Genomic DNA, 27,252 nt, shown 5'->3' with positions numbered 1-27,252 from the left:
CAGGCCCACCTGGTCGAGATCCGACCGACAGGCCCACCTGGTCGAGACCGACCGACAGGCCCACCTGGTCGAGACCGACCGGACAGGCCACCTGGTCGAGACCGACCGACAGGCCACCTGGTCGAGACCGACCGACAGGCCACCTGGTCGAGACCGACCGACAGGCCACCTGGTCGAGACCGACCGACAGGCCACCTGGTCGAGACCGACCGACAGGCCACCTGGTCGAGACCGACCGACAGGCCACCTGGTCGAGACCGACCGACAGGCCCACCTGGTCGAGACCGACCGACAGGCCACCTGGTCGAGACCGACCGACAGGCCCACCTGGTCGAGACCGAACTACAGGCCACCTGGTCGAGACCGAACTACAGGCCACCTGGTCGAGACCGAACTACAGGCCACCTGGTCGAGACCGAACTACAGGCCACCTGGTCGAGACCGAACTACAGGCCACCTGGTCGAGACCGACCTACAGGCCACCTGGTCGAGACCGACCTACAGGCCACCTGGTCGAGACCGACCTACAGGCCACCTGGTCGAGACCGACCTACAGGCCCACCTGGTCGAGACCGACCGACAGGTAATCTGGTTTTCATCTGCAGCACTATGTGTTCTAAATGGCACCCTACTCCCCATCCACTGCCCCGTTCCCCATCCACTGCCCCGTTCCCCATCCACTGCCCCGTTCCCCATCCACTGCCCCGTTCCCCATCCACTGCCCCGTTCCCCATCCACTGCCCCGTTCCCCATCCACTGCCCCGTTCCCCATCCACTGCCCCGTTCCCCCATCCACTGACCTATTCCCCCATCCACTGCCCTATTCCCCATCCACTGCCCTATTCCCCATCCACTGCCCTATTCCCCATCCACTGCCCTATTCCCCATCTACTGCAATATCTACTGCCCTACTCCCCATCCACTGCCCCATTCCCCATCCACTGCCCTATTCCCCATCCACTGCCCTATTCCCCATCTACTGCAATATCTACTGCCCTACTCCCCATCCACTGCCCCGTTCCCCATCCACTGCCCCGTTCCCCATCCACTGCCCCGTTCCCCATCCACTGCCCCGTTCCCCCATCCCTTCCCCTCCCCCATCCACTGCCCTATTCCCCCATCCACTGCCCTATTCCCCATCCACTGCCCTATTCCCCATCCACTGCCCTATTCCCCATCCACTGCCCTATTCCCCATCTACTGCAATATCTACTGCCCTACTCCCCATCCACTGCCCCATTCCCCATCCACTGCCCTATTCCCCATCCACTGCCCTATTCCCCATCCACTGCCCTATTCCCCATCTACTGCAATATCTACTGCCCTACTCCCCATCCACTGCCCCATTCCCCATCCACTGCCCTATTCCCCATCCACTGCCCTATTCCCCATCCACTGCCCTATTCCCCATCCACTGCCCTATTCCCCATCCACTGCCCTATTCCCCATCCACTGCCCTATTCCCCATCCACTGCCCTATTCCCCATCCACTGCCCTATTCCCCATCCACTGCCCCATTACCCATCCACTGCCCCATTACCCATCTACTGCCCCATCAAATGCCCTATTCCCCAACTACTGTCCTATTCAGCATCTACTGCCCTATTCCCTATCTACTGCCCCATCTACTTCCATATTCCCCGTCTACTGCCTCATGACCCATCGCCCATCTACTGCCCCATTGCCCATCTACTGCACCATTGCCCATCTACTGCCCCATTGCCCATCCACTGCCCTATTCCCCATCCACTGCCCTATTCCCCATCCACTGCCCTATTCCCCATCTACTGCAATATCTACTGCCCTACTCCCCATCAACTGCCCCATCTATTGCCCCATTCCCAATCTACTGCCCCATATACTGCCCTATTCCCCATCTAGTGCCCTATCTATTGCCCTATTCCCCATCTAGTGCCCTATCTATTGCCCTATTCCCCATCTATTGCCCCATTCCCCATATATTGCCCCATTCTCAATCTACTGCCCCATATATTGCCCTATTCCCCATCTAGTGCCCTATTTAGTGCCCTATTCCCCATCTACTGCCCCATTTAGTGCCCTATTCCCCATCTACTGCCCCATTACTCATCTACTGCCCCATCTACTTCCCTATGACCCATCTACTTCCCTATGACCCATCTACTGCCCCATTGCCCATCTACTGCCAATCTACTGCCCCATTTCACACCTACTGCACCATCTACTGTCCTATTCCCCATCTACTGCCCCATCTACTACCCTATTCCCCATCTACTGCCCTATTCCGCATCTACTGTCCTATTCCCCATCTACTACCCCATCTACTACCCTATTCCCCATCTACTGCCCTATTCCCCATCTACTGCCCTATTCCCCATCTACTGCCCCATTCCCCATCTACTGCCCTATTTCCCATCTACTGCCTCATTCCCCATCTATTGCCCTATTCCCCATCTACTACCCTATTCCCTATCTAGTGCACTACTTTTGACCAGCGTCTATAGAGCACTATATGGGGAATAGGGAACACTATATAGGGAATAGGGAACACTATATGGGGAATAGGAAACACTATATGGGGAATAGGAAACACTATATGGGGAATAGGAAACACTATATGGGGAATAGGAAACACTATATAGGGAATAGGAAACACTATATAGGGAATAGGAAACACTATATAGGGAATAGGAAACACTATATAGGGAATAGGAAACACTATATAGGGAATAGGAAACACTATATGGGGAATAGGAAACACTATATGGGGAATAGGGAACACTATATAGGGAATAGGGAACACTATATAGGGAATAAGGAACACTATACGGGGAATAGGAAACACTATATGGGGAATAGGAAACACTATATAGGGAATAGGAAACACTATATGGGGAATAGGAAACACTATATGGGGAATAGGATACACTATATGGGGAATAGGAAACACTATATAGGGAATAGGAAACACTATATAGGGAATAGGAAACACTACATAGGGAATAGGAAAAACTATATAGGGAATAGGAAACACTATATGGGGAATAGGAAACACGATATAGGGAATAGGAAACACTATATAGGGAATAGGAAAAACTATATAGGGAATAGGGAACACTATATGGGGAATAGGAAACACTATATAGGGAATAGGGAACACTATATAGGGAATAGGGAACACTATATAGGGAATAGGGAACACTATATAGGGAATAGGGTGCCATTTGGGACACATTCAATTCTCCAATAAGTGTTCCTCACTCGTAGAAGCTCTCAGCAGGCGATGCTGCGGTGATGACAGGGTCCTCCATGTAGTGGAACACCTGCCCAGGTACGCTCCTCTCTGCCTTCCCAAACAACACCCTCACCGTCAGCTCTGCTGTCTGGTTACTGGGGCTGGTCCTGCATACCAGGTGGGTCCCATTCACCTCCTCAACACTGAGGAAGAGGAGAGGAGAGAGAGTTATCATTATGGTGTCTGTCTGGTTACTGGGGCTGGTCCTGCATACCAGGTGAGTCCCATTTACCTCCTCAACACTGGGGAAGAGGAGAGGAGAGAGTTATCATTATGGTGTCTGTCTGGTTACTGGGGCTGGTCCTGCATACCAGGTGAGTCCCATTTACCTCCTCAACACTGGGGAAGAGGAGAGGAGAGAGTTATCATTATGGTGTCTGTCTGGTTACTGGGGCTGGTCCTGCATACCAGGTGGGTCCCATTCACCTCCTCAACACTGAGGAAGAGGAGAGGAGAGAGTTATCATTATGGTGTCTGTCTGGTTACTGGGGCTGGTCCTGTATACCAGGTGAGTCCCATTCACCTCCTCAACACTATAGCAGGTTTATTGTGTGCGAGTGTGTGTGTGTGTGGGGGGGGGGGGGGGCACACACAGACAGACAGCTAAAGCAGATATTGTAGCAGGGCTTACATGTAGCAGGGTTGTTGTCCTACGTATGCAGTCAGGTCCTTCCTCTGTCCCGTTAGTAGCCGAGTCCCCTGGACTGTCAGGCTGGTCCCTCCTGATACAGGGCCCTTATCAGGGACAATACCGGTTAACTGGGGGTCCTACACAGAGGGAGACATGTTTATACTGTAGTATCTAACCATAGCCGTAACCCTGGACTTTCAGGCTGGTCCCTCCTGAAACAGGGCCCTTATCAGGGACTATAGCAGTCAACTGGGGGTCAGATGCACATGTGTTTAATAGTCACGTGTACAGGGTTCCAGGTGTGATTTCAGGTTTCAGGTGTAGGCTCCGAGCTCCAACAGGACTAAGTTAAATAAAATAATGACAATGGTAGCTGGTCGGTAGCTGACTAGTGGTGGCTATTCAGCAGTCTGGTGGTCTGAGGGTAGAAACTATGGGCCAGTCTCTATGGGCCAGTCTCTATGGGCCAGTCTCTATGGGCCAGTCTCTATGGGCCAGTCCCTATGGGCCAGTCCCTATGGGCCAGTCCCTATTGGCCAGTCCCTATTGGCCAGTCTTCCAGTGTTTGCCATGATGCTCTACTACTGCCCGTGTGGGAACGATTGAAGCAGGAAGACCTGGGCGTGACTTGGGTGGTTGGTTTGGGTTCCTGATGATCTTCCTGGCCTTCCTGCAACACCTGGTGTAGGGCAGGCAGTGTTCACCCAGTGGTGCGTTCAGCTGCACGGTATCACCCTCCGAAGAGCCTCGCGGCGCGCGGTGGAGTTGCCGTATCAGGCGGTGAAGCTCTCGATGGTGCTCCTGTATAACACTGTGAGGGCCCCCTGGGACAGGTTGAATTTCTTCAGCATCCCGAGGTTGAAGAGTCACTGTCGTGCCTTCTTCACCACGATGTCCGTGTGAAGACCATTTCAGCTTCTCTGAGATGTGTACGTCGAGGAATTCAGTAGTTTGACTGTCTCCACAGAGTTCCAACTTCATCAAGTTCATCAACTTCATCAAGTTCATCAAGTTGATGAGAATGGGGGCATGTCCAGCTTGGTCAATTATTTTGTTTTGCTAACGTTGAAGGACAGGTTGTTTACCTGGCACCACGCGGTCAGAGTGACAACCTTCTCCCTGTCTCGTGGTTGCTGGTGATCAGGCCTACTACTGTCGTGTCATTAGAGAACTTGATGAAGTTGGAACTGTGTGAGGCCACATAGTCGTGGGTATACAGGGAATACAGGAGGGGACTGAGTACGCACCCTTGTGGGGCCCCCGTGTTGAGAATCAGTGTCGATTAAGTAATATTGCCTACCTTCACCACCTGGGCGGCCCGTCAGGAAGTCCAGGACCCAGTTACATAGTGAGGAGTTCAGACCCAGGGCCGTGAGCTTTGTAATGAGCTGATAGGACACTATGGTATTGAAGGCTGAGCTGTAGTCGATGAACAGCATCCTCACATATACAGTTGAAGTTGGAAGTTTACATACACTTAGGTTGGAGTCATTAAAACTCGTTTTTCAACCACTCCACAAATTTCTTGTTAACAAACTATAGTTTTGGCAAGTCGGTTAGGACATCTACTTTGTGCATGACACAAGTAAGTTTTCCAACAATTGTTTACAGACAGATTATTTCACTTACAATTCACTGTATCACAATTCCAGTGGGTCAGAGGTTTACATACACTAAGTTGACTGTGCCTTTAAACAGCTTGGAAAATTCCAGAAAATGATGCCATGGCTTTAGAAGCTTCTGATAGGCTAATTGACATAATTTGAGTCAGTTGGATGTGTACCTGTGGATGTATTTCAAGGCCTACCTTCAAACTCAGTGCCTCTTTGCTTGACATCATGGGAAAATCAAAAGAAATCAACCAAGACCTCAGAAAAAAAAGTGTAGACCTTCACAAGTCTGGTTCATCCTTGGGAGCAATTTCTAAACACCTGAAGGTACCACGTTCATCTGTACAAACAACAGTACGCAAATAAAAACATAATGGGACCACGAAGCCGTCATACCACTCAGGAAGGAGACGCGTTCGGTCTCCTGGAGATGAATGTGCTTTGGTGCGAAAAGTCCCAAATCAATCCCAGAACAACAGCAAAGGACTCTGTGAAGATGCTGGAGGAAACAGGTACAGAAGTATCTATATCCACAGTAAAATGAGTCCTATATCGACATAACCTGAAAGGCCGCTCAGCTAGGAAAAGCCACTGCTCCAAAACAGCCATAAAAAAGCCAGACTACAGTTTGCAACTGCACATGGGGACAAAGATCGTACTTTTTGGATAAATGTCCTCTGGTCTGATGAAACAAAAAGAGAACTGTTTGGCCATAATGACCATCGTTATGTTTGGAGGAAAAGGGGGAGGCTTACAAGCCAAAGAACACCATCCCAACCGTGAAGAACGTGGGTGGCAGCATCATGTTGTGGGGGTGCCTTGCTGCAGGAGGTACTGGTGCACTTCACAAAATAGATGGCATCATGAGACAGGAAAATGATGTGGATATATTGAAGCAACATCTCAAGACATCAGTCAGGAAGTTAAAGCTTGGTCGCAAATGGGTCTTCCAAATGAACTATGAGCCCAAGCATACTTCTAAAGTTGTGGCAAAATGGATTAAGTACCACCGCACATGTTCAATTGGTCGGATTACCAGAATATAGTTCATTTCCCCCCACATACTGATGTTCCCAGAATCTCTATGTTAACCAAGGGGTTTGCAAATGTAACCTCAGTAGGGTAGAGAGAGGAAAAAGGGGGGGGAAGAGGTATTTGTCTGTCATAAACCTACTTTCAAGAAAAAACGCTGTAGACAGGATTATTCACACATTTAGCAGCTCATGTTAAAGACGGAAGCATGCTACATGGCAGACCAATCCGGATTCATCTCTTGGCATGTCCAGCCCATCCATTATCTCAGCCAATCATCGCTAGCGGGAAGGTTCCTGTATTTTTCCGTGGCTAAACCGACTAGGCTCGTTATTTAATGAATATGATGTCAGTTCGGTTGTCATCTGGGACATTCTCATCAATGATAGGATGACAAACTCTACAGTGGAAAGTCTACACATCAGAGTTATCGGATTCACATGGAATTGTTGTTCAATTTAAATGTTTGAACATTAAATTATTTGTGATGGGATGAAATGTGATTTTAGCTTCTAAAATGTGACATTTGGGTTTTCATAATCAGTGGCCTGCCCCTGTGAAGGGACATGGGCTATAAAACTTTTCAAACACACCCTCCTCTCCCTTCCTATATAAGCCCTTGACGACAACATAACTTCCTGTTCCGATGATGTGAGGACGACGGTCCAATGTCAGAATGGTTCAGATAATAACTACAGAACGAAGCCAACATCAGCGTGAACTTTGGTTGAAAATGGTATGAACTTTGAAATCTTATTCACTACAGAAGTGATACCTCCCAACCGTTGAGTTAGCAACAGCTGCTGCAAACGAGGGTTAGGAAGGAACAGACAGCCAACGACCTTACTACAATGTATAATTGACCACCAGAGACATTCTTCAAAGGACAGATGACTCGGTTGGGCAACACTGCCTTCCATCTACCACCAACCTACTGAAGCGCAGCTCAGAGTAAATATTAATTGCATTTTCCTTTTCCAAATGAGCGGTAATTTAGAATGCATAAGAGACTGTATTTACGATAGCACAGCTTCTCCTTGTGTCCCTCAGTGTCCCTCAGTCTTCCCGCTCTTTCACTCAAGCCCAGCCCTTTTCGTTTGTGTAACAAGCTGTCATATGTGTTCCACCCGGGACGTTTTCCTTTATGAAATTTGATTTGAGTAGCCGGTAGAGAGGGGCGGGCAGAGAGGGGCGGGCAGAGAGGGGAGGGCAGAAAGGGGCGGGCAGAGAGGGGAGGGCAGAGAGGGGCGGGCAGAGAGGGGAGGGCAGAGAGGGGCCGGTAGAGAGGGGAGGGCAGAAAGGGGCTGAATCTTTCACAGCCGGGCCTGAAATAATTGCTTTTTGTAATCTTTCAGAGCTAGAATCAGTTCTTTAAAATCAATTTTCATTAGTTTCAAGCTAACCCTCCTAATGTCATATGAGGAATAGGAAACACTATATGGGGAACAGGGAACACTATATAGGGAATAGGAAACACTATATGGGGAATAGGGAACACTATATAGGGAATAGGGAACACTATATCACGTGGACTACGACAGTACCAGCTCCAGACAACTGTGGTAAAACGGTAGGAAGCAGCGTTGTAATGTCATGTACTCGCACTCCAGGTTAGCACAGGGTTTTTGCCCCGTGAAGTGAGTGAGTATATGTGTGTGTTACATACCTGGTAGGTGAATATCTGCAGAGACTGTCCTGGTTCTAAGTCTCTCACGGAAACAATGACTGGTCCCTCTGTCTCCTGTTTACTGGGCTGGAGCTCACACACTATCCTGGAATACACACACACACGACCAGACAATTAGCAATTAACACACAGGAAAAACAAATACTTGTAACACACAGAGCCTTGTAGTCTGAAGCCCTGTTCATGTTCCAATTGACTCAAATAAAAAAAAATAAAAAACATATATAACCGACTGGAACCTGTTTCCTGCAGTCTGAACGGCCGAAAAGCAAATGGTTTCAGATATTTCAAGCCACCTCCGTAGCTGTGTCTGAACGGTCAAATCTGATATTTTTAGACTGTTATTTGACATATCTTATTGCTTGTTAGCTGCTCTGTTGACAGTTTGACAGGAACATTTGGTAGTTTGTTCATTATTTACAAACAAATGAGTGAATGTGTTAAAATCTAAACAGCTACCTAGCTAGCTAGTCGACTGTTGTGTCTGGCTAGCTAGTCGACTTGTGTCTAGCTAGCTAGTCGACTGTTGTGTCTAGCTAGCTCGTCGACTGTTGTGTCTAGCTAGCTCGTCGACTGTTGTGTCTAGCTAGCTCGTCGACTGTTGTGTCTAGCTAGCTCGTCGACTGTTGTGTCTAGCTAGCTCGTCGACTGTTGTGTCTAGCTAGCTCGTCGACTGTTGTGTCTAGCTAGCTCGTCGACTGTTGTGTCTAGCTAGCTCGTCGACTGTTGTGTCTAGCTAGCTCGTCGACTGTTGTGCCTAGCTAGCTCGTCGACTGTTGTGTCTAGCTAGCTCGTCGACTGTTGTGTCTAGCTAGCTCGTCGACTGTTGTGTCTAGCTAGCTCGTCGACTGTTGTGTCTAGCTAGCTCGTCGACTGTTGTGTCTAGCTAGCTAGTCGACTGTTGTGTCTAGCTAGCTAGTCGACTGTTGTGGCTAGCCAAAAAGGACTTGTTTTGAAAGTTGGATCCTTTGACACAATGGTTTTTAACGTTCAATTGATCGTTTATGTGGAAAGTGACGACGTCAGGAAGAACAGCTAAATGGGGACCTCAACTTGACAGACAGGACAGACAGACAGACAGACACACATAGTGTAATTACCTGGTAGAGATGAGGTATCCATGGGACTGAGGCAGACAGCTGACCCCAGCTACAGTCACTCCTCCCTGGATGTCCTGGTACTGCATCCCCAGGTTGGACCCACGGATGGTGATCAGAACACCACCCTCCACCGGACCAGTCACTGGCTGGATCTGACAGGGACAAAACGGGACAGAACAGGATAAAACAGGATAGAACAGGACAGACCAGGAGAGGACAGACCAGGAGAGGACATACCAGGAGAGGACAGACCAGGAGAGGACAAGACAGGACAAGAGAGGACAGATCAGGAGAGGACAAGACAGGACAAGAGAGGACAGAACAGGAGAGGACAGATCAGGAGAGGACAGATCAGGACAAGAGAGAACAGGAGAGGACAGAACAGGAGAGGACAGGAGAGGACAGACCAGGAGAGGACAGACCAGGAGAGGACAGACCAGGAGAGGACAAGACAGGACAAGAGAGGACAGATCAGGAGAGGACAAGACAGGACAAGAGAGGACAGAACAGGAGAGGACAGATCAGGAGAGGACAGATCAGGACAAGAGAGAACAGGAGAGGACAGAACAGGAGAGGACAGGAGAGGACAGAACAGGAGAGGACAGGAGAGGACAAGAGAGGACAAGAGAGGACAGAACAGGAGAGGACAGAACAAAACAGGAGAGGACAGAACAGGAGAAGAGAGGACAGGAGAGGACAGAACAGGAGAAGAGAGGACAGGAGAGGACAGAACAGGAGAAGAGAGGACAGGAGAGGACAGAACAGGAGAAGAGAGGACAGGAGAGGACAGAACCGGAGAAGGGCTTTACTAATATCCAAAAACAACATGCTATAGGAGTTGAACACACTTCTGTCAAAACATTGTTTTTGTATCACTAAAGTCTCAATGTTGTTTTTGTATCACTAAAGTCTCAATGTTGTTTTTGTATCACTAAAGTCTCAATGTTGTTTTTGTATCACTAAAGTCTCAATGTTGTTTTTGTCACTAAAGTCTCAATGTTGTTTTTGTATCACTAAAGTCTCAATGTTGTTTTTGTCACTAAAATCTTCATTAGAAGATATATATTCACAAAGCATCTCAGATCCTAATGAACCTGATTCCAGAACAACGCTTCTTCTCTGAGACCCTTTATAAACCCAGGTACAGGACAGTGATGTTCAGAGCGATGTGTGTGTACCTGTGTGATCTGAGGCGAGGGACAGGTGTCAGCGGGCCCAGGTGAGCTGGTACAGGAGAGATTGTAGACACAGCCTGGTGTCTCTCCACCACACCAGACACAGCCGTACCCTGAAGACACCGCTCTGCACTGGCTACAGTCAGACTGGCCCACTGAACAGTCATATAGCTGCACTGTGGGACAACACAACACACCAGTTACATCCAATGTCAAAGTATCTTTTAATTCCAATTGAAATTGTACTCCAAGAAATATACATTTTCTTCATTCTCAAGTGATAGCAGTGAATGGAACACAGTATAGAATTCAACAGAGACGTCTCACGTCTGAGGTCGGGAGCAGAGTCGATGCGATGGAAACCTCTTCGCAGATAGATGGGAGCAGAGTACTCCAAATGTTTCAAAGGGTACTGGAACTGAGAGGGGAGGGCAGAGAGGGGAGGGCAGAGAGGGGAGGGCAGAGAGGGGAGGGCAGAGAGGGGCGGGCAGAGAGGGGAGGGCAGAGAGGGGAGGGCAGAGAGGGGCCGGCAGAGAGGGGAGGGCAGAGAGGGGCCGGCAGAGAGGGGAGGGAAAGGAGGGGAGGGCAGAGAGGGGCCGGCAGAGAGGGGAGGGCAGAGAGGGGCCGGCAGAGAGGGGAGGGCAGAGAGGGGAGGGCAGAGAGGGGCCGGCAGAGAGGGGAGGGCAGAGAGGGGCCGGCAGAGAGGGGCCGGCAGAGAGGGGAGGGCAGAGAGGGGAGGGCAGAGAGGGGAGGGCAGAGAAGGGAGGGCAGAGAGGGGCCGGCAGAGAGGGGAGGGCAGAGAAGGGAGGGCAGAGAGGGGCCGGCAGAGAGGGGAGGGCAGAGAAGGGAGGGCAGAGAAGGGAGGGCAGAGAAGGGAGGGCAGAGAGGGGCCGGCAGAGAGGTTATTATTGTTAGTCATACTATATTTGTACTGTAGTGGAATGCTCAGATTATTAAAAGTATGTAAGGGATTATGTTTAAATATATGTATGTTTGTTAGAGTTTAAATATACAAGTCAAATGTTTTAGAACAGCTACTGATTCAACGGTTTGTCTGTTTTTTTACTATTTTCTAGAATAATAGAATTATAGTGAAGACATCAAAACTAGGAAATGACACAAATGGCATCATGTAGTAATATAAAAAAAAGGGTTAAACAAATCAAAATATGTTTTATATTTGAGATTCTTCAAAGTAGCCACCCTTTGCCTTGATGACAGCTTTGCACACTTGTCGTTCTCTCAACCAGCTTAACTTGGAATGCTTTTCCAACAATCTTGAAGGAGTTCCCACATATTCTGAGCACTTGTTGGTTGCTTTTCCTTCACTCTGCGGTCCAACTCAATCTCGATTGGGTTGAGGTCGGGGGATTGTGGAGGCCAGGTCATCTGATACAGCACTCCATCCCTCTCCTTCTTGGTCAAATAGCCCTTACACAGCCTGGAGGTGTGTTGGGTCATTGTCCTGTTGAAAAACAAATGACAGTCCCACAAAGTGCAAACCAGATGGGATGGTGTATCGCTGCAGAATGCTGTTGTAGCTATGCTCGTTAAGTGTGCCTTGAATCCTAAATAAATCACAGACAGTGTCACCAGTAAAGCACCCCCACACCATCACACCTCCTCCTCCATGCTTCACGGTGGGAACCACACATGCGGAGATCATCCGTTTAAAAACACGGCGGTTGGAACAAAAAATCTCAAATTTGTACTCATCAGGACACATTTCCACTGGTCTAATGTCCATTGCTCGTGTTTCTTGGCCCAAGCAAGTCTCTTCTTCTTATTGGTGTCCCTTAGTAGTTGTTTCTTTGCAGTAATTCGACCATGAAGGACTGATTCACTCAGTCTCCTCTGAACAGTTGATGTTGAAATGTGTCTGTTACTTGAACTCTGAAGCATTTATTTGGGCTGCAATTTCTGAGGCTGGTAACTCTAATGAATTTATCCTCTACAGCAGAGGTAACTCTGGGTCTTCCATTCCTGTGGCGGTCCTCACGAGAGACAGGTAACTCTATTGAACTTATCCTCTGCAGCAGAGGTAACTCTGGGTCTTCCTTTCCTGTGGCGGTCCTCATGAGAGACAGGTAACTCTAATGAACTTATCCTCTGCAGCAGAGGTAACTCTGGGTCTTCCTTTCCTGTGGTGGTCCTCATGAGAGCCAGTTTCATCATAGCGCTTGATGGTTTTAGCGACTGCACTTGAAACTTTCAAAGTTCTTAAAATGTTCTGGATTGACTGACCTTCACGTCTTAAAGTAATGATGGACTGTCATTTCTCTTTGCTTATTTGAGCTCTTCTTGCCATAATATGGACTTGGTCTTTTACCAAATAGGGATATCTTCTGTTTACCCCCCTACCTTGTCACAACACAACTGATTGGCTCAAACAAATAAATGTACTTTTAACAAGGCACACCTGTTAATTGAAATGCATTCCAGGTGACTACTACATTAAGCTCGTTGAGACAAGAGTGTGCATCAAGGAAAAGGGGGGCGATTTGAAATATTTCAAATATAAAATACATTTTGATTTGTTCACTACATGATTCCATGTGTGTTATTTCATAGTTTTGTGTCATAGTTTTGTTTTTAAAAACTTCTTAAGGCTAGGGGGGCAGTATTTTCATGTCCGGATGAAAAACGTGCCCAAAGTAAACTGCCTGCTACTCAGGCCCAGAAGCTAGGATATGCATATAATTGGTAGATTTGGAAGGAAAAAACAGTTTCTAAAACTGTTGAAATTATGTCTGTGAGTATAACAGAACTTATTTGGCAGGTGAAACACCGAGGACAAACCATCCAGGATTTGTTTTGGGGGTCACTCTCTTTTCAATGGAGTTTCTTTGTGGATCTAGATTTCTAAGGCAGTTGATTGCAGTTCCTATCACTTCCACTAGATGTCAACAGTCTTTAGAAATGGGTTGATGTTTTTCCTTTGAGAAATGAAGAAGTAGGGCTGTCCAGTCTGAGTGTCAAGCCAAGTGTACTGTTGTGGTTGGGGCGCGCGACCTGAAAGCTCGCTCCACTTTATTTTCGTCCAGTATTGAACACAGTGTATTATTTATAACTTATTAGATAATGTGTAGTCATGTTGTGTGAGTTGGAACCGGTGTATTTTCTGAATCACACGCGATATAACAACAGAATTTATCGAACAAAACGACCATTTATGATGTTTATGGGACATATTGGAGTGTCAAATGAAGATCTTCAAAGGAAAGGCACGTTATTTCTGAGTTTTGTGTCGAGCCTGGCGGGTTGAAATATAATTGTCATGTGTTTGTTTGATGGGGTGCTGTCCTCAGATAACAGCACGGTTGGCTTTCGCCGTAAAGCCTTTTTGAAAATCTGACACTGTGGCTGGATTAACAAAAAGTTCATCTTTAAACCCATGTTTAACACTTGATTTATGAATTATTATTATGAGTATTTCTGTTTTGAATTTGGGTGTTTCACTGGGTGTTGTCAAATCAATCCCGTTAACAGGATTGGCGAGCGAAGGGATCAATAAGAAGTGTGTGTGTGTGTCAGGGTTTGTGTTTAAATGTGTGTGTGTCAGGGTTTGTGTTTAAATGTGTGTGTGTGTGTGTGTGTGTGTCAGGGTTTGTGTTTAAATGTGTGTGTGTGTGTGTGTCAGGGTTTGTGTTTAAATGTGTGTGTGTGTGTGTGTGTGTGTGTGTGTGTGTGTGTGTGTGTGTCAGGGTTTGTGTTTAAATGTGTGTGTGTGTGTGTCAGGGTTTGTGTTTAAATACCTGGTGGACAGAGCATGTAAAGGTGGTGACCTTGGTTTCTGGGTCTTTCTTCAGAATGGCGTTCAGTTTAAGCTCCTCCCCCACAACGACCACCACACAGGTATACTGTTCCTCACCCTGAAGATGACAACACACCTGTCTCTGTCTCAGATAAACCAGACAGTACAGATTATTCTAAATGTTTCAGTAAACCCCCCTAGATAAACCAGACAGTACAGATTATTCTAAATGTTTCATGAACATATTTATTGATCACCTTATAAACCCTGAATGTGGCGTTATGTTTGTCGACATGTAAAGTAAAAACATACCTGAAACCCGTCCAGGTTCCTGCCCAGTAGGGTCAGAGGGGACAGGAAGCCCATGGGGACCAGAGGAGAACTCTGTAGAGCCCACACAAAGGGACACGAGTCTGCACCCCGCGGCTCCAACTGCTGCCCCTAGTGGTGGCAGGGGGGAATATTATATTGGAACGGCACAAAATGGAGAGAAGGAGAGGCTGTGTGTAGAAAACAACAATCAATGTTCAGTCAAAGTGCAGAGAGGACAGAGGTGTTACTAAGGCCTGGTGGATAGGGTCTGGGGTTGTTACTAAGGCCTGGTGGATAGGGTCTGGGGTTGTTACTAAGGCCTGGTGGATAGGGTCTGGGGTTGTTACTAAGGCCTGGTAGAGAGGGTCTGGGGTTGTTACTAAGGCCTGGTGGATAGGGTCTGGGGTTGTTACTAAGGCCTGGTGGATAGGGTCTGGGGTTGTTACTAAGGCCTGGTAGAGAGGGTCTGGGGTTGTTACTAAGGCCTGGTGGATAGGGTCTGGGGTTGTTACTAAGGCCTGGTGGATAGGGTCTGGGGTTGTTACTAAGGCCTGGTGGATAGGGTCTGGGGTTGTTACTAAGGCCTGGTAGAGAGGGTCTGGGGTTGTTACTAAGGCCTGGTAGAGAGGGTCTGGGGTTGTTACTAAGGCCTGGTAGAGAGGTTCTGGGGTTGTTACTAAGGCCTGGTAGAGAGGGTCTGGGGTTGTTACTAAGGCCTGGTAGAGAGGGTCTGGGGTTGTTACTAAGGCCTGGTGGATAGGGTCTGGGGTTGTTACTAAGGCCTGGTAGAGAGGGTCTGGGGTTGTTACTAAGGCCTGGTAGATGGGGTTGTTACTAAGGCCTGGCAGAGAGGGTCTGGGGTTGTTACTAAGGCCTGGTAGATAGGGTCTGGGGTTGTTACTAAGGCCAGGTAGACAGGGTCTGGGGTTGTTACTAAGGCCTGGTAGATAGGGTCTGGGGTTGTTACTAAGGCCTGGTAGATAGGGTCTGGGGTTGTTACTAAGGCCTGGTAGAGAGGGTCTGGGGTTGTTACTAAGGCCTGGTAGAGAGGGTCTGGGGTTGTTACTAAGGCCTGGTGGATAGGGTCTGGGGTTGTTACTATGGCCTGGTAGACAGGCCTTAGGGGTTGTTACTAAGGCCTGGTAGATGTCTTACCAGTGAGTTGTGTATGGTGTGCTGCCTGGGACAGCTGCTGTTGTCGTGGGTACACAGCCCACCCAGGACACACCAGTTGCATGGCCACACACTGCCCACACACGCCATACACCTAAACACAGAGAGACATATGGATTTAGATACTGTATGGGGTCTAATATACATATTTAGATACTGTATGGGGTCTAATATACAGATTTAGATACTGTATGGAGTCTAATATACAGATTTAGATACTGTATGGGGTCTAATATACAGATTTAGATACTGTATGGGGTCTAATATACAGATTTAGATACTGTATGGGGTCTAACATATCATGCAAAACGCAATATACCGCCAGTATTTCTGTTTAAAAAAAAAGGTTATACATCTTGAAAAGGTGATTGTTTTTCATGTCAGCACATTGCCCTATATCAACAACAACACATTGCCCTATATCAACAACAACACATTGCCCTATATCAACAACAACACATTGCCCTATATCAACAACAACACATTGCCCTATATCAACAACAACACATTGCCCTATATCAACAACAACACATTGCCCTATATCAACAACAACACATTGCCCTATATCAACAACAACACATTGCCCTATATCAACAACAACACATTGCCCTATATCAACAACAACACATTGCCCTATATCAACAACAACACATTGCCCTATATCAACAACAACACATTGCCCTATATCAACAACAACACATTGCCCTATATCAACAACAACACATTGCCCTATATCAACAACACATTGCCCTATATCAACAACAACACAACACATTGACCCTATATCAACAACACAACACATTGACCCTATATCAACAACAACACAACACATTGTCCCTATATCAACAACACAACACATTGCCCTATATCAACAACACAACACATTGCCCTATATCAACAACAACACATTGCCCTATATCAACAACAACACATTGCCCTATATCAACAACAACACAACACATTGCCCTATATCAACAACACAACACATAGACCCTATAACAACACGTGTGTGTGTGTGTGTGTGTGTGTGTACGGTGTGTGTGTGTACGGTGTGTACGGTGTGTGTGTGTACGGTGTGTACGGTGTGTGTGTGTACGGTGTGTACGGTGTGTGTGTACGGTGTGTGTGTGTGTGTGTGTATACGGTGTGTGTGTGTACGGTGTGTGTACGGTGTGTGTGTGTACGGTGTGTGTATCTCTTACGGGGAGGTGATGTTGAGTCGCCCCACAGCTCGACAGTCGTAGAAGATGATGTCACTGCTAGAGATGGCCACGTCTCTGAACATCACAGACACACGCAGGGACACGTGGTCTACAGGGACAGGAGACACGTTAACATTCAGAACAGGGACACGTGGTCTACAGGGACAGGAGACACGTTGACATTCAGAACAGGGACACGTGGTCTACAGGGACAGGAGACACGTTGACATTCAGAACAGGGACACGTGGTCTACAGGGACAGGAGACACGTTGACATTCAGAACAGGGACACGTGGTCTACAGGGACAGGAGACACGTTGACATTCAGAACAGGGACACGTGGTCTACAGGGACAGGAGACACGCTAACATTCAGAACAGGGACACGTTAACATTCAGAACAGGGACACGTTAACATTCAGAACAGGGACACGTGGTCTACAGGGACAGGAGACACGTTGACATTCAGAACAGGGACACGTGGTCTACAGGGACAGGTGACACGTTGACATTCAGAACAGGGACACGTGGTGTACAGGGACAGGAGACAAGCTAACATTCAGAACAGGGACACGTGGTGTACAGGGACAGGAGACACGCTAACATTCAGAACAGGGACACGTGGTGTACAGGGACAGGAGACACGCTAACATTCAGAACAGGGACACGTGGTGTACAGGGACAGGAGACACGCTAACATTCAGAACAGGGACACGTTAACATTCAGAACAGGGACACGTGGTCTACAGGGACAGGAGACACGTTAACATTCAGAACAGGGACACGTGGTCTACAGGGACAGGAGACACGTTGACATTCAGAACAGGGACACGTGGTCTACAGGGACAGGAGACACGTTGACATTCAGAACAGGGACACGTTAACATTCAGAACAGGGACACGTGGTCTACAGGGACAGGAGACACGTTAACATTCAGAACAGGGACACGTGGTCTACAGGGACAGGAGACACGTTGACATTCAGAACAGGGACACGTGGTCTACAGGGACAGGAGACACGCTAACATTCAGAACAGGGACACGTTAACATTCAGAACAGGGACACGTGGTCTACAGGGACAGGAGACACGTTAACATTCAGAAACCTTTTCCACATTTTGTTACGTTACAGCCTTATTCTAAAAATGGATTGAATGCAATCTACACACAATACCCCATAATGACGAAGCGAAAATAGGTTCAGAAAATTGAGCAAATGTATTAAAAATACATTTTAAAAACACCTTATTTACATCAGTATTCAGACCCTTCGCTGTGAGACTTGAAATTGCGTTCAGGTGCATCCTGTTTCCATTGATCATCCTTGAGATGTTTCTACAACTTGATCGTAGTCCACCTGTGGTAAATTCAATTGATTGGACATGATTTGGAAAGGCACACACCTGTCTATATAAGGTCCCACAGTTGACAGTGCATGTCAGAGCAAAAACGAAGCCATAAGGTTGAAGGAATTGTCCGTAGAGCTCCGAGACAGGATTGTGTCGAGGCTGAGATCTGGGGAAGGGACCAAAACATTTCTGCAGCATTGAAGGTCCCCAAGAACACAATGGCCTCCATCATTCTTAAATGGAAGAAGTTTGGAACCACCAAGACTCTAGGTTCCTAGAGCTGGCCGCTCGGCCAAACTGAACAATCGGGGTGACCAAGAACCCAATGTTCACTCTGGCAGAGATCTAGACTTCCTCTGTGGAGATGGGAGAACCTTCCAGAAGGACAACCATCTCTGCAGCTCTTCACCAATCAGGCATTTATGGTAGAGTGGCCAGACGGAAGCTGCTCCTCAGTAAAAGGCACATGGCAGCCCGCTGTCACGACTCTCCGACCACGAGAAACAAGATTCTCTGGTCTGATGAAACCAAGATTGAACTGTTTGACCTGAATGCCAAGTGTCACGTCTGGAGGAAACCTGGCACCATCCCTAAGGTGAAGCATGGTGGTGGTGGCAGCATCATTCTGTGGGGATGTTTTTCAGCAGCAGGGACTGGGAGACTAGTCAGGATCCAGGGAAATATGAGCGGAGCAAAGTGCAGAGAGATCCTTAATGAAAACCTGCTCCAGAGCGCTCAGGACCTCAGACTGGGGTGAAGGTTCACCTTCCATCAGGACAATGACCCTAAGCACACAGCCAAGACAACACAGGAGGGGCTTCGGGACAAGTCTCTGAATTATTTTTAAAATACCTTGGCAAAAAATGTCTACAACGTGTTTTTGCTTTGCTATTATGGGGACTTAGTAACAACCCCAGACCCTCGATGCTGGACAGAAACAAATAACGTTAAAGAATGAATAACAATCCCAGTTCTCTTTATAATAGGGCTACTGTACACAGAGGGGCGTGTACCTCCCGCATCAGAGGGGCGTGTACCTCCCGCATCAGAGGGGCGTGTACCTCCCGCATCAGAGGGGCGTGTACCTCCCGCATCAGAGGGGCGTGTACCTCCCGCATCAGAGGGGCGTGTACCTCCCGCATCAGAGGGGCGTGTACCTCCCGCATCAGAGGGGCGTGTACCTCCCGCATCAGAGGGGCGTGTACCTCCCGCATCAGAGGGGCGTGTACCTCCCGCATCAGAGGGGCGTGTACCTCCCGCATCAGAGGGGCGTGTACCTCCCGCATCAGAGGGGCGTGTACCTCCCGCATCAGAGGGGCGTGTACCTCCCGCATCAGAGGGGCGTGTACCTCCCGCATCAGAGGGGCGTGTACCTCCCGCATCAGAGGGGCGTGTACCTCCCGCATCAGAGGGGCGTGTACCTCCCGCATCAGAGGGGCGTGTACCTCCCTCATCAGAGGGGCGTGTGCTCCCGCATCAGAGGGGCGTGTACCTCCCTCATCAGAGGGGCGTGTACCTCCCTCATCAGAGGGGCGTGTACCTCCCCTCATCAGAGGGGCGTGTACCTCCCCTCATCAGAGGGGCGTGTACCTCCCGCATCAGAGGGGCGTGTACCTCCCTCATCAGAGGGGCGTGTACCTCCCCTCATCAGAGGGGCGTGTACCTCCCGCATCAGAGGGGCGTGTACCTCCCTCATCAGAGGGGCGTGTACCTCCCTCATCAGAGGGGCGTGTACCTCCCTCATCAGAGGGGCGTGTACCTCCCTCATCAGAGGGGCGTGTACCTCCCCTCATCAGAGGGGCGTGTACCTCCCCTCATCAGAGGGGCGTGTACCTCCCGCATCAGAGGGGCGTGTACCTCCCTCATCAGAGGGGCGTGTACCTCCCCTCATCAGAGGGGTGTGTACCTCCCGCATCAGAGGGGCGTGTACCTCCCCTCATCAGAGGGGCGTGTACCTCCCCTCATCAGAGGGGCGTGTACCTCCCCTCATCAGAGGGGCGTGTACCTCCCCTCATCAGAGGGGCGTGTACCTCCCCTCATCAGAGGGGCGTGTACCTCCCCTCATCAGAGGGGCGTGTACCTCCCCTCATCAGAGGGGCGTGAACCGAAGAGTTCTGCACCAAATCAATCCTGAAAAATAAATGGTATATTCTGTAACCAGTCAAAGAAATTGCCTCTTCAAGGAGCCTTCCGACTGGTGGTCTGCAATATTGGAGATACCTTGGTGAGATCTGCCCCCTGAAACCACTCAGACTCTTGACTCCTATCCCAAATGGTGAACTACAAATGTGGCTCATGCGCACAGTGTAATAGCTCTATAAAACCATCCTTCTTCAGACACCCACATAACAGATCGAAGGATCCCTGTTAGGGGTATCATCTCATGCAAGACCAAGGGAGTAATCTCTGGAGCAGTGGAAACCTGTTCTCTGGAGCAGTGGAAACCTGTTCTCTGGAGCAGTGGAAACCTGTTCTCTGGAGCAGTAGAAACCTGTTCTCTGGAGCAGTAGAAACCTGTTCTCTGGAGCAGTAGAAACCTGTTCTCTGGAGCAGTGGAAACGGGTTCTCTGGAGCAGTGGAAACGGGTTCTCAGGAGTGATGAATCACGCTTCACCATCTGGCAGTCCGATGGACAAATGTGGGATAAGGCAGATGCCATAAGAACGCTACCTGCCCCAATGCATAGTGCCAACTGTAAAGTTTGGTGGAGGAGGAGGAATAATGGTCTGGGGCTGTTTTTCATGGTTCGGGCCCCTTAGTCCCAGTGAAGGGAAACCTTAAACGCTACAACATACAATGACGCTCTACAAGATTCTGTCCTTCCAACTTTGTAGCAACAGTTTGGGGGATGGCCCTTTCCTGTTTCAGCATGATAATGCCCCTGTGCACCAAGCGAGGTCCATACAGAAACGGTTTGTCGATATCAGTGTGGAAGAACTTGACTGGCCTGCACAAAGCCCTGACCTCAACCCCATCGAGCATCTTTGGGATGAATTGGAACGCAGAACGGCAAGCCAGGCCTAATCACCCAAAATCAGTGCCCGACCTCACTAATGCTCTTCTGTCTGAATGGGAAGCAAGTCCCTACAGTAATGTTCCAACATCTAGTGGAAAGCCTTCCCAGAAGAGTGGAGGCTGTTATAGCAGCAATGTTCCAACATCTAGTGGAAAGCCTTCCCAGAAGAGTGGAGGCTGTTATAGCAGCAATGTTCCAACATCTAGTGGAAAGCCTTCCCAGAAGAGTGGAGGCTGTTATAGCAGCAATGTTCCTACATCTAGTGGAAAGCCTTCCCAGAAGAGTGGAGGCTGTTATAGCAGCAATGTTCCAACATCTAGTGCAAAGCCTTCCCAGAAGAGTTGAGGCTGTTATAGCAGCAAAGGGGGGGACCAACTCCATATTAATGCTCATGATTTTGGAATGAGAAGTTCGACGAGCAGCTGTCCACATACTTTTGGTCATGTAGTGTATCCATACCTAGAACATACTTTTGGTCATGTAGTGTATCCATACCTAGAACAATATGTATTTGCCGTCAATAGGCCGTGGGTCTAAGTGTGGCACAAAGCACCTGGCCATGGCTCAAAACGGATCTAAATAAATCTAGTCATGTGATAACCTGGCTGTCTTGGACTAAGTCTGTCATGGTATTGTATCTCAACAAGACTAACCTGGATAAATAATCAAATATATACAAATAAAGAGAAAATATTTACAGATATATTTTTATATAAAACTTTAAATAAAATGTCCGTTTACCACTTCCTGGTGGGCTGGGTGGGAGGAGCTCAGGCAGGGGTGATTGACAGGTTATGGTGGTTCCCGTAACGACAGCTGGTTGAGGGGCGAGGGTTCCAAAGGAGCAGAACAGAGACTCCTCCTCCTCTGACAGGGTGGGCAGCAGGGCCACAACAAGAGAAACCTGGGAGAGGAAACAACAAGGAACTTTAACTCAACTATGTTTGGAGTATCCTGAAGTAAAAGGGCCTTTTTCTTCTCAGTCAGTCTCAACCTGTTTCTATATAATCATCTCATGCCATGTTTTTACTCCAGAATAACACTTTATTGATAAATATTTTTAGTAAAAACAAGGCATGAGTTGATATATCGTTGTATTGATTGACGAGAAGTTACCTGGTTTGTCAGGTCTTAATGAGACACTGATTTTCCTGAATCAAGAACAGCATTTAGAGGAACAATATTTGGAGTTCCCTGACTTTATTCAATACTATACTGCCACAGTTCACCCACCTGAGTCACTATACTGCCACAGTTCACCCACCTGAGTCACTATACTGCCACAGTTCACCCACCTGAGTCTCTATACTGCCACAGTTCCCCCACCAGAGTCACTATACTGCCACAGTTCCCCCACCAGAGTCACTATACTGCCACAGTTCACCCACCCGAGTCACTATACTGCCACAGTTCACCCACCCGAGTCACTATACTGCCACAGTTCCCCCACCCGAGTCACTATACTGCCACAGTTCACCCACCTGAGTCACTATACTGCCACAGTTCACCCACCTGAGTCACTATACTGCCACAGTTCACCCACCTGAGTCACTATACTGCCACAGTTCACCCACCTGAGTCACAATACTGCCACAGTTCACCCACCTGAGTCACTATACTGCCACAGTTCCCCCACCTGAGTCACTATACTGCCACAGTTCCCCCACCTGAGTCACTATACTGCCACAGTTCCCCACCTGAGTCACTATACTGCCACAGTTCACCCACCTGAGTCACTATACTGCCACAGTTCACCCACCTGAGTCACTATACTGCCACAGTTCCCCACCTGAGTCACTATACTGCCACAGTTCCCCACCTGAGTCACTATACTGCCACAGTTCACCCACCTGAGTCTCTATACTGCCACAGTTCCCCCACCAGAGTCACTATACTGCCACAATTCACCCACCCGAGTCACTATACTGCCACAGTTCCCCCACCCGAGTCACTATACTGCCACAGTTCCCCACCCGAGTCACTATACTGCCACAGTTCCCCCACCCGAGTCACTATACTGCCACAGTTCCCCCACCCGAGTCACTATACTGCCACAGTTCCCCCACCCGAGTCACTATACTGCCACAGTTCCCCCACCCGAGTCACTATACTGCCACAGTTCACCCACCCGAGTCACTATACTGCCACAGTTCACCCACCCGAGTCACAATACTGCCACAGTTCACCCACCGAGTCACTATGCTGCCACAGTTCACCCACCAGAGTCACTATGCTGCCACAGTTCCCCCACCCGAGTCACTATACTGCCACAGTTCCCCCACCCGAGTCACTATACTGCCACAGTTCCCCCACCCGAGTCACTATACTGCCACAGTTCCCCCACCCGAGTCACTATGCTGCCACAGTTCACCCACCAGAGTCACTATGCTGCCACAGTTCCCCCACCCGAGTCACTATACTGCCACAGTTCCCCCACCCGAGTCACTATACTGCCACAGTTCCCCCACCCGAGTCACTATACTGCCACAGTTCCCCCACCCGAGTCACTATACTGCCACAGTTCACCCACCCGAGTCACTATGCTGCCACAGTTCCCCCACCTGAGTCACTATACTGCCACAGTTCACCACACCTGAGTCACCCTCTTCAAAGGGGGAGACACCCTGGACCCAAACTGTTACAGACCTATATCCATCCTGCCCTGCCTATCTAAGGTCTTCGAAAGCCAAGTCAACAAACAGGTCACTGACCATCTCGAATCCCACCGTACCTTCTCCGCTGTGCAATCTGGTTTCCGAGCCGGTCATGGGTGCACCTCAGCCACACTCAAGGTACTAAACGATATCATAACCGCCATCGATAAAAGACAGTACTGTGCAGCCGTCTTCATCGACCTTGCCAAGGCTTTCGACTCTGTCAATCACCATATTCTTATCGGCAGACTCAGTAGCCTCGGTTTTTCGGATGACTGCCTTGCCTGGTTCACCAATTACTTTGCAGACAGAGTTCAGTGTGTCAAATCGGAGGGCATGCTGTCCGGTCCTCTGGCAGTCTCTATGGGGGTGCCACAGGGTTCAATTCTCGGGCCGACTCTTTTCTCTGTGTATATCAATGATGTTGCTCTTGCTGCGGGCGATTCCCTGATCCACCTCTACGCAGACGACACCATTCTATATACTTTCGGCCCGTCTTTGGACACTGTGCTATCTAACCTCCAAACAAGCTTCAATGCCATACAACACTCCTTCCGTGGCCTCCAACTGCTCTTAAACGCTAGTAAAACCAAATGCATGCTTTTCAACCGGTCGCTGCCTGCACCTGCATGCCCGACTAGCATCACCACCCTGGATGGTTCCGACCTAGAATATGTGGACGTCTATAAGTACCTAGGTGTCTGGCTAGACTGCAAACTCTCCTTCCAGACTCACATCAAACATCTCCAATCGAAAATCAAATCAAGCGTCGGCTTTCTATTCCGCAACAAAGCCTCCTTCACTCAAGCCGCCAAGCTTACCCTAGTAAAACTGACTATCCTACCGATCCTCGACTTCGGCGATGTCATCTACAAAATGGCTTCCAACACTCTACTCAGCAAACTGGATGCAGTCTATCACAGTGCCATCCGTTTTGTCACTAAAGCACCTTATACCACCCACCACTGCGACTTGTATGCTCTAGTCGGCTGGCCCTCGCTACATATTCGTCGCCAGACCCACTGGCTCCAGGTCATCTACAAGTCTATGCTAGGTAAAGCTCCGCCTTATCTCAGCTCACTGGTCACGATGGCAACACCCATCCGTAGCACGCGCTCCAGCAGGTGTATCTCACTGATCATCCCTAAAGCCAACACCTCATTTGGCCGCCTTTCGTTCCAGTACTCTGCTGCCTGTGACTGGAACGAATTGCAAAAATCGCTGAAGTTGGAGACTTTTATCTCCCTCACCAACTTCAAACATCAGCTATCTGAGCAGCTAACCGATCGCTGCAGCTGTACATAGTCTATTGGTAAATAGCCCACCCTTTTCACCTACCTCATCCCCATACTGTTTTTATTTATTTACTTTTCTGCTCTTCTGCACACCAATATCTCTACCTGTACATGACCATCTGATCATTTATCACTCCAGTGTTAATCTGCAAAATTGTAATTATTTGCCTACCTCCTCATGCCTTTTGCACACATTGTATATAGACCCCCCCCTTTGTTTTCTACTGTGTTATTGACTTGTTAATTGTTTACTCCATGTGTAACTCTTTGTTGTATGCTCACACTGCTATGCTTTATCTTGGGCAGGTTGCAGTTGCAAATGAGAACTTGTTCTCAACTAGCCTACCTGGTTAAATAAAGGTGTTCTCAACTAGCCTACCTGGTTAAATAAAGGTGTTCTCAACTAGCCTACCTGGTTAAATAAAGGTGTTCTCAACTAGCCTACCTGGTTAAATAAAGGTGTTCTCAACTAGCCTACCTGGTTAAATAAAGGTGTTCTCAACTAGCCTACCTGGTTAAATAAAGGTGTTCTCAACTAGCCTACCTGGTTAAATAAAGGTGTTCTCAACTAGCCTACCTGGTTAAATAAAGGTGTTCTCAACTAGCCTACCTGGTTAAATAAAGGTGTTCTAAACTAGCCTACCTGGTTAAATAAAGGTGTTCTCAACTAGCCTACCTGGTTAAATAAAGGTGTTCTAAACTAGCCTACCTGGTTAAATAAAGGTGTTCTCAACTAGCCTACCTGGTTAAATAAAGGTGAAATAAAAAATAAAATAAAAAATAAAACTATACTGCCACAGTTCCCCCACCTGAGTCACTATACTGCCACAGTTCCCCCACCTGAGTCACTATACTGCCACAGTTCCCCCACCTGAGTCACTATACTGCCACAGTTCACCCACCTGAGTCACTATACTGCCACAGTTCACCCACCTGAGTCACTATACTGCCACAGTTCCCCCACCTGAGTCACTATACTGCCACAGTTCCCCCACCTGAGTCACTATACTGCCACAGTTCCCCCACCTGAGTCACTATACTGCCACAGTTCCCCCACCTGAGTCACTATACTGCCACAGTTCCCCCACCTGAGTCACTATACTGCCACAGTTCACCCACCTGAGTCACTATACTGCCACAGTTCACCCACCTGAGTCACTATACTGCCACAGTTCACCCACCTGAGTCACTATACTGCCACAGTTCACCCACCTGAGTCACTATACTGCCACAGTTCACCCACCTGAGTCTCCTCCTCTCTGCTTTGGATGGCAGGCTCCAAGCTCTGGACAGTCACACACTGGTTGGCAGGCTGGTTGGCAGGCTGGTTGGCAGGCTGGTTGGCAGGCTGGTTGGCAGGCTGGTGGGCAGGCTGGTTGGCAGGCTGGTTGGCAGGCTGGTTGGCAGGCTGATAGCTCCACAGCCAGTGGTTGGCTTGGCCCTCACGACTACACTCCATTCGACGACTACATCTGAATAAAGGAAAATAAACACAGATTACCATGGAGACAGCAGAGACTGTGTTCTGGTCTGGTTGTTAACACAGATTATCATGGAGACAGCAGAAACTGTGTTCTGGTCTGGTTGTTAACACAGATGACCATGGAGACAGCAGAGACTGTGTTCTGGTCTGGTTGTTAACACAGATGACCATGGAGATAGCAGAGACTGTGTTCTGGTCTGGTTGTTAACACAGATTACCATGGAGACAGCAGAGACTGTATTCTGGTCTGGTTTATCCACTGTGGTACCAATAAAATAGGTGATGCTGTAATGTGTTCTGTGTGGGTGTACAGTACCTTCCCTCCAGGACACACCAGCCACAGTGAGGGTCTCTGACAGACAGACAGGACTGGCAGTCAGGCTGTTGTTCACACTGAGATACAGACACCTTGGACACCTGAGAGAGAGACAGATTAGTTCTCTACATTATCAACTCTACAGATCTCAAGTCAAGTCAAGATAAGACAAAAGACATCAGGTCTATTA

General features: G+C 48.6%; 1 protein-coding gene across 1 annotated transcript in view; it reads right to left on the bottom strand.

Moving 5' to 3' along the window:
* Positions 1-27,252, bottom strand: part of LOC109884267 (plexin-B3-like) — a 203,929-nt gene that overhangs the window by 57,218 nt on the left and 119,459 nt on the right. Inside the window, 13 exon segments of the mRNA XM_031803673.1 lie at positions 3,241-3,417; positions 3,906-4,042; positions 8,214-8,319; positions 9,335-9,486; positions 10,513-10,685; positions 10,837-10,927; positions 14,265-14,381; positions 14,576-14,704; positions 15,731-15,842; positions 16,951-17,059; positions 22,056-22,218; positions 26,507-26,735; positions 27,063-27,163. Coding sequence (XP_031659533.1) covers positions 3,241-3,417; positions 3,906-4,042; positions 8,214-8,319; positions 9,335-9,486; positions 10,513-10,685; positions 10,837-10,927; positions 14,265-14,381; positions 14,576-14,704; positions 15,731-15,842; positions 16,951-17,059; positions 22,056-22,218; positions 26,507-26,735; positions 27,063-27,163 — 1,796 coding nt within the window.

The sequence above is a fragment of the Oncorhynchus kisutch genome, linkage group LG24, assembly GCF_002021735.2.
Source record: "Oncorhynchus kisutch isolate 150728-3 linkage group LG24, Okis_V2, whole genome shotgun sequence".
Taxonomy (NCBI): domain Eukaryota; kingdom Metazoa; phylum Chordata; class Actinopteri; order Salmoniformes; family Salmonidae; genus Oncorhynchus; species Oncorhynchus kisutch.
Note: the sequence above shows the minus strand (reverse complement) of the source record. Positions and strands in the feature narration are given on the sequence as shown.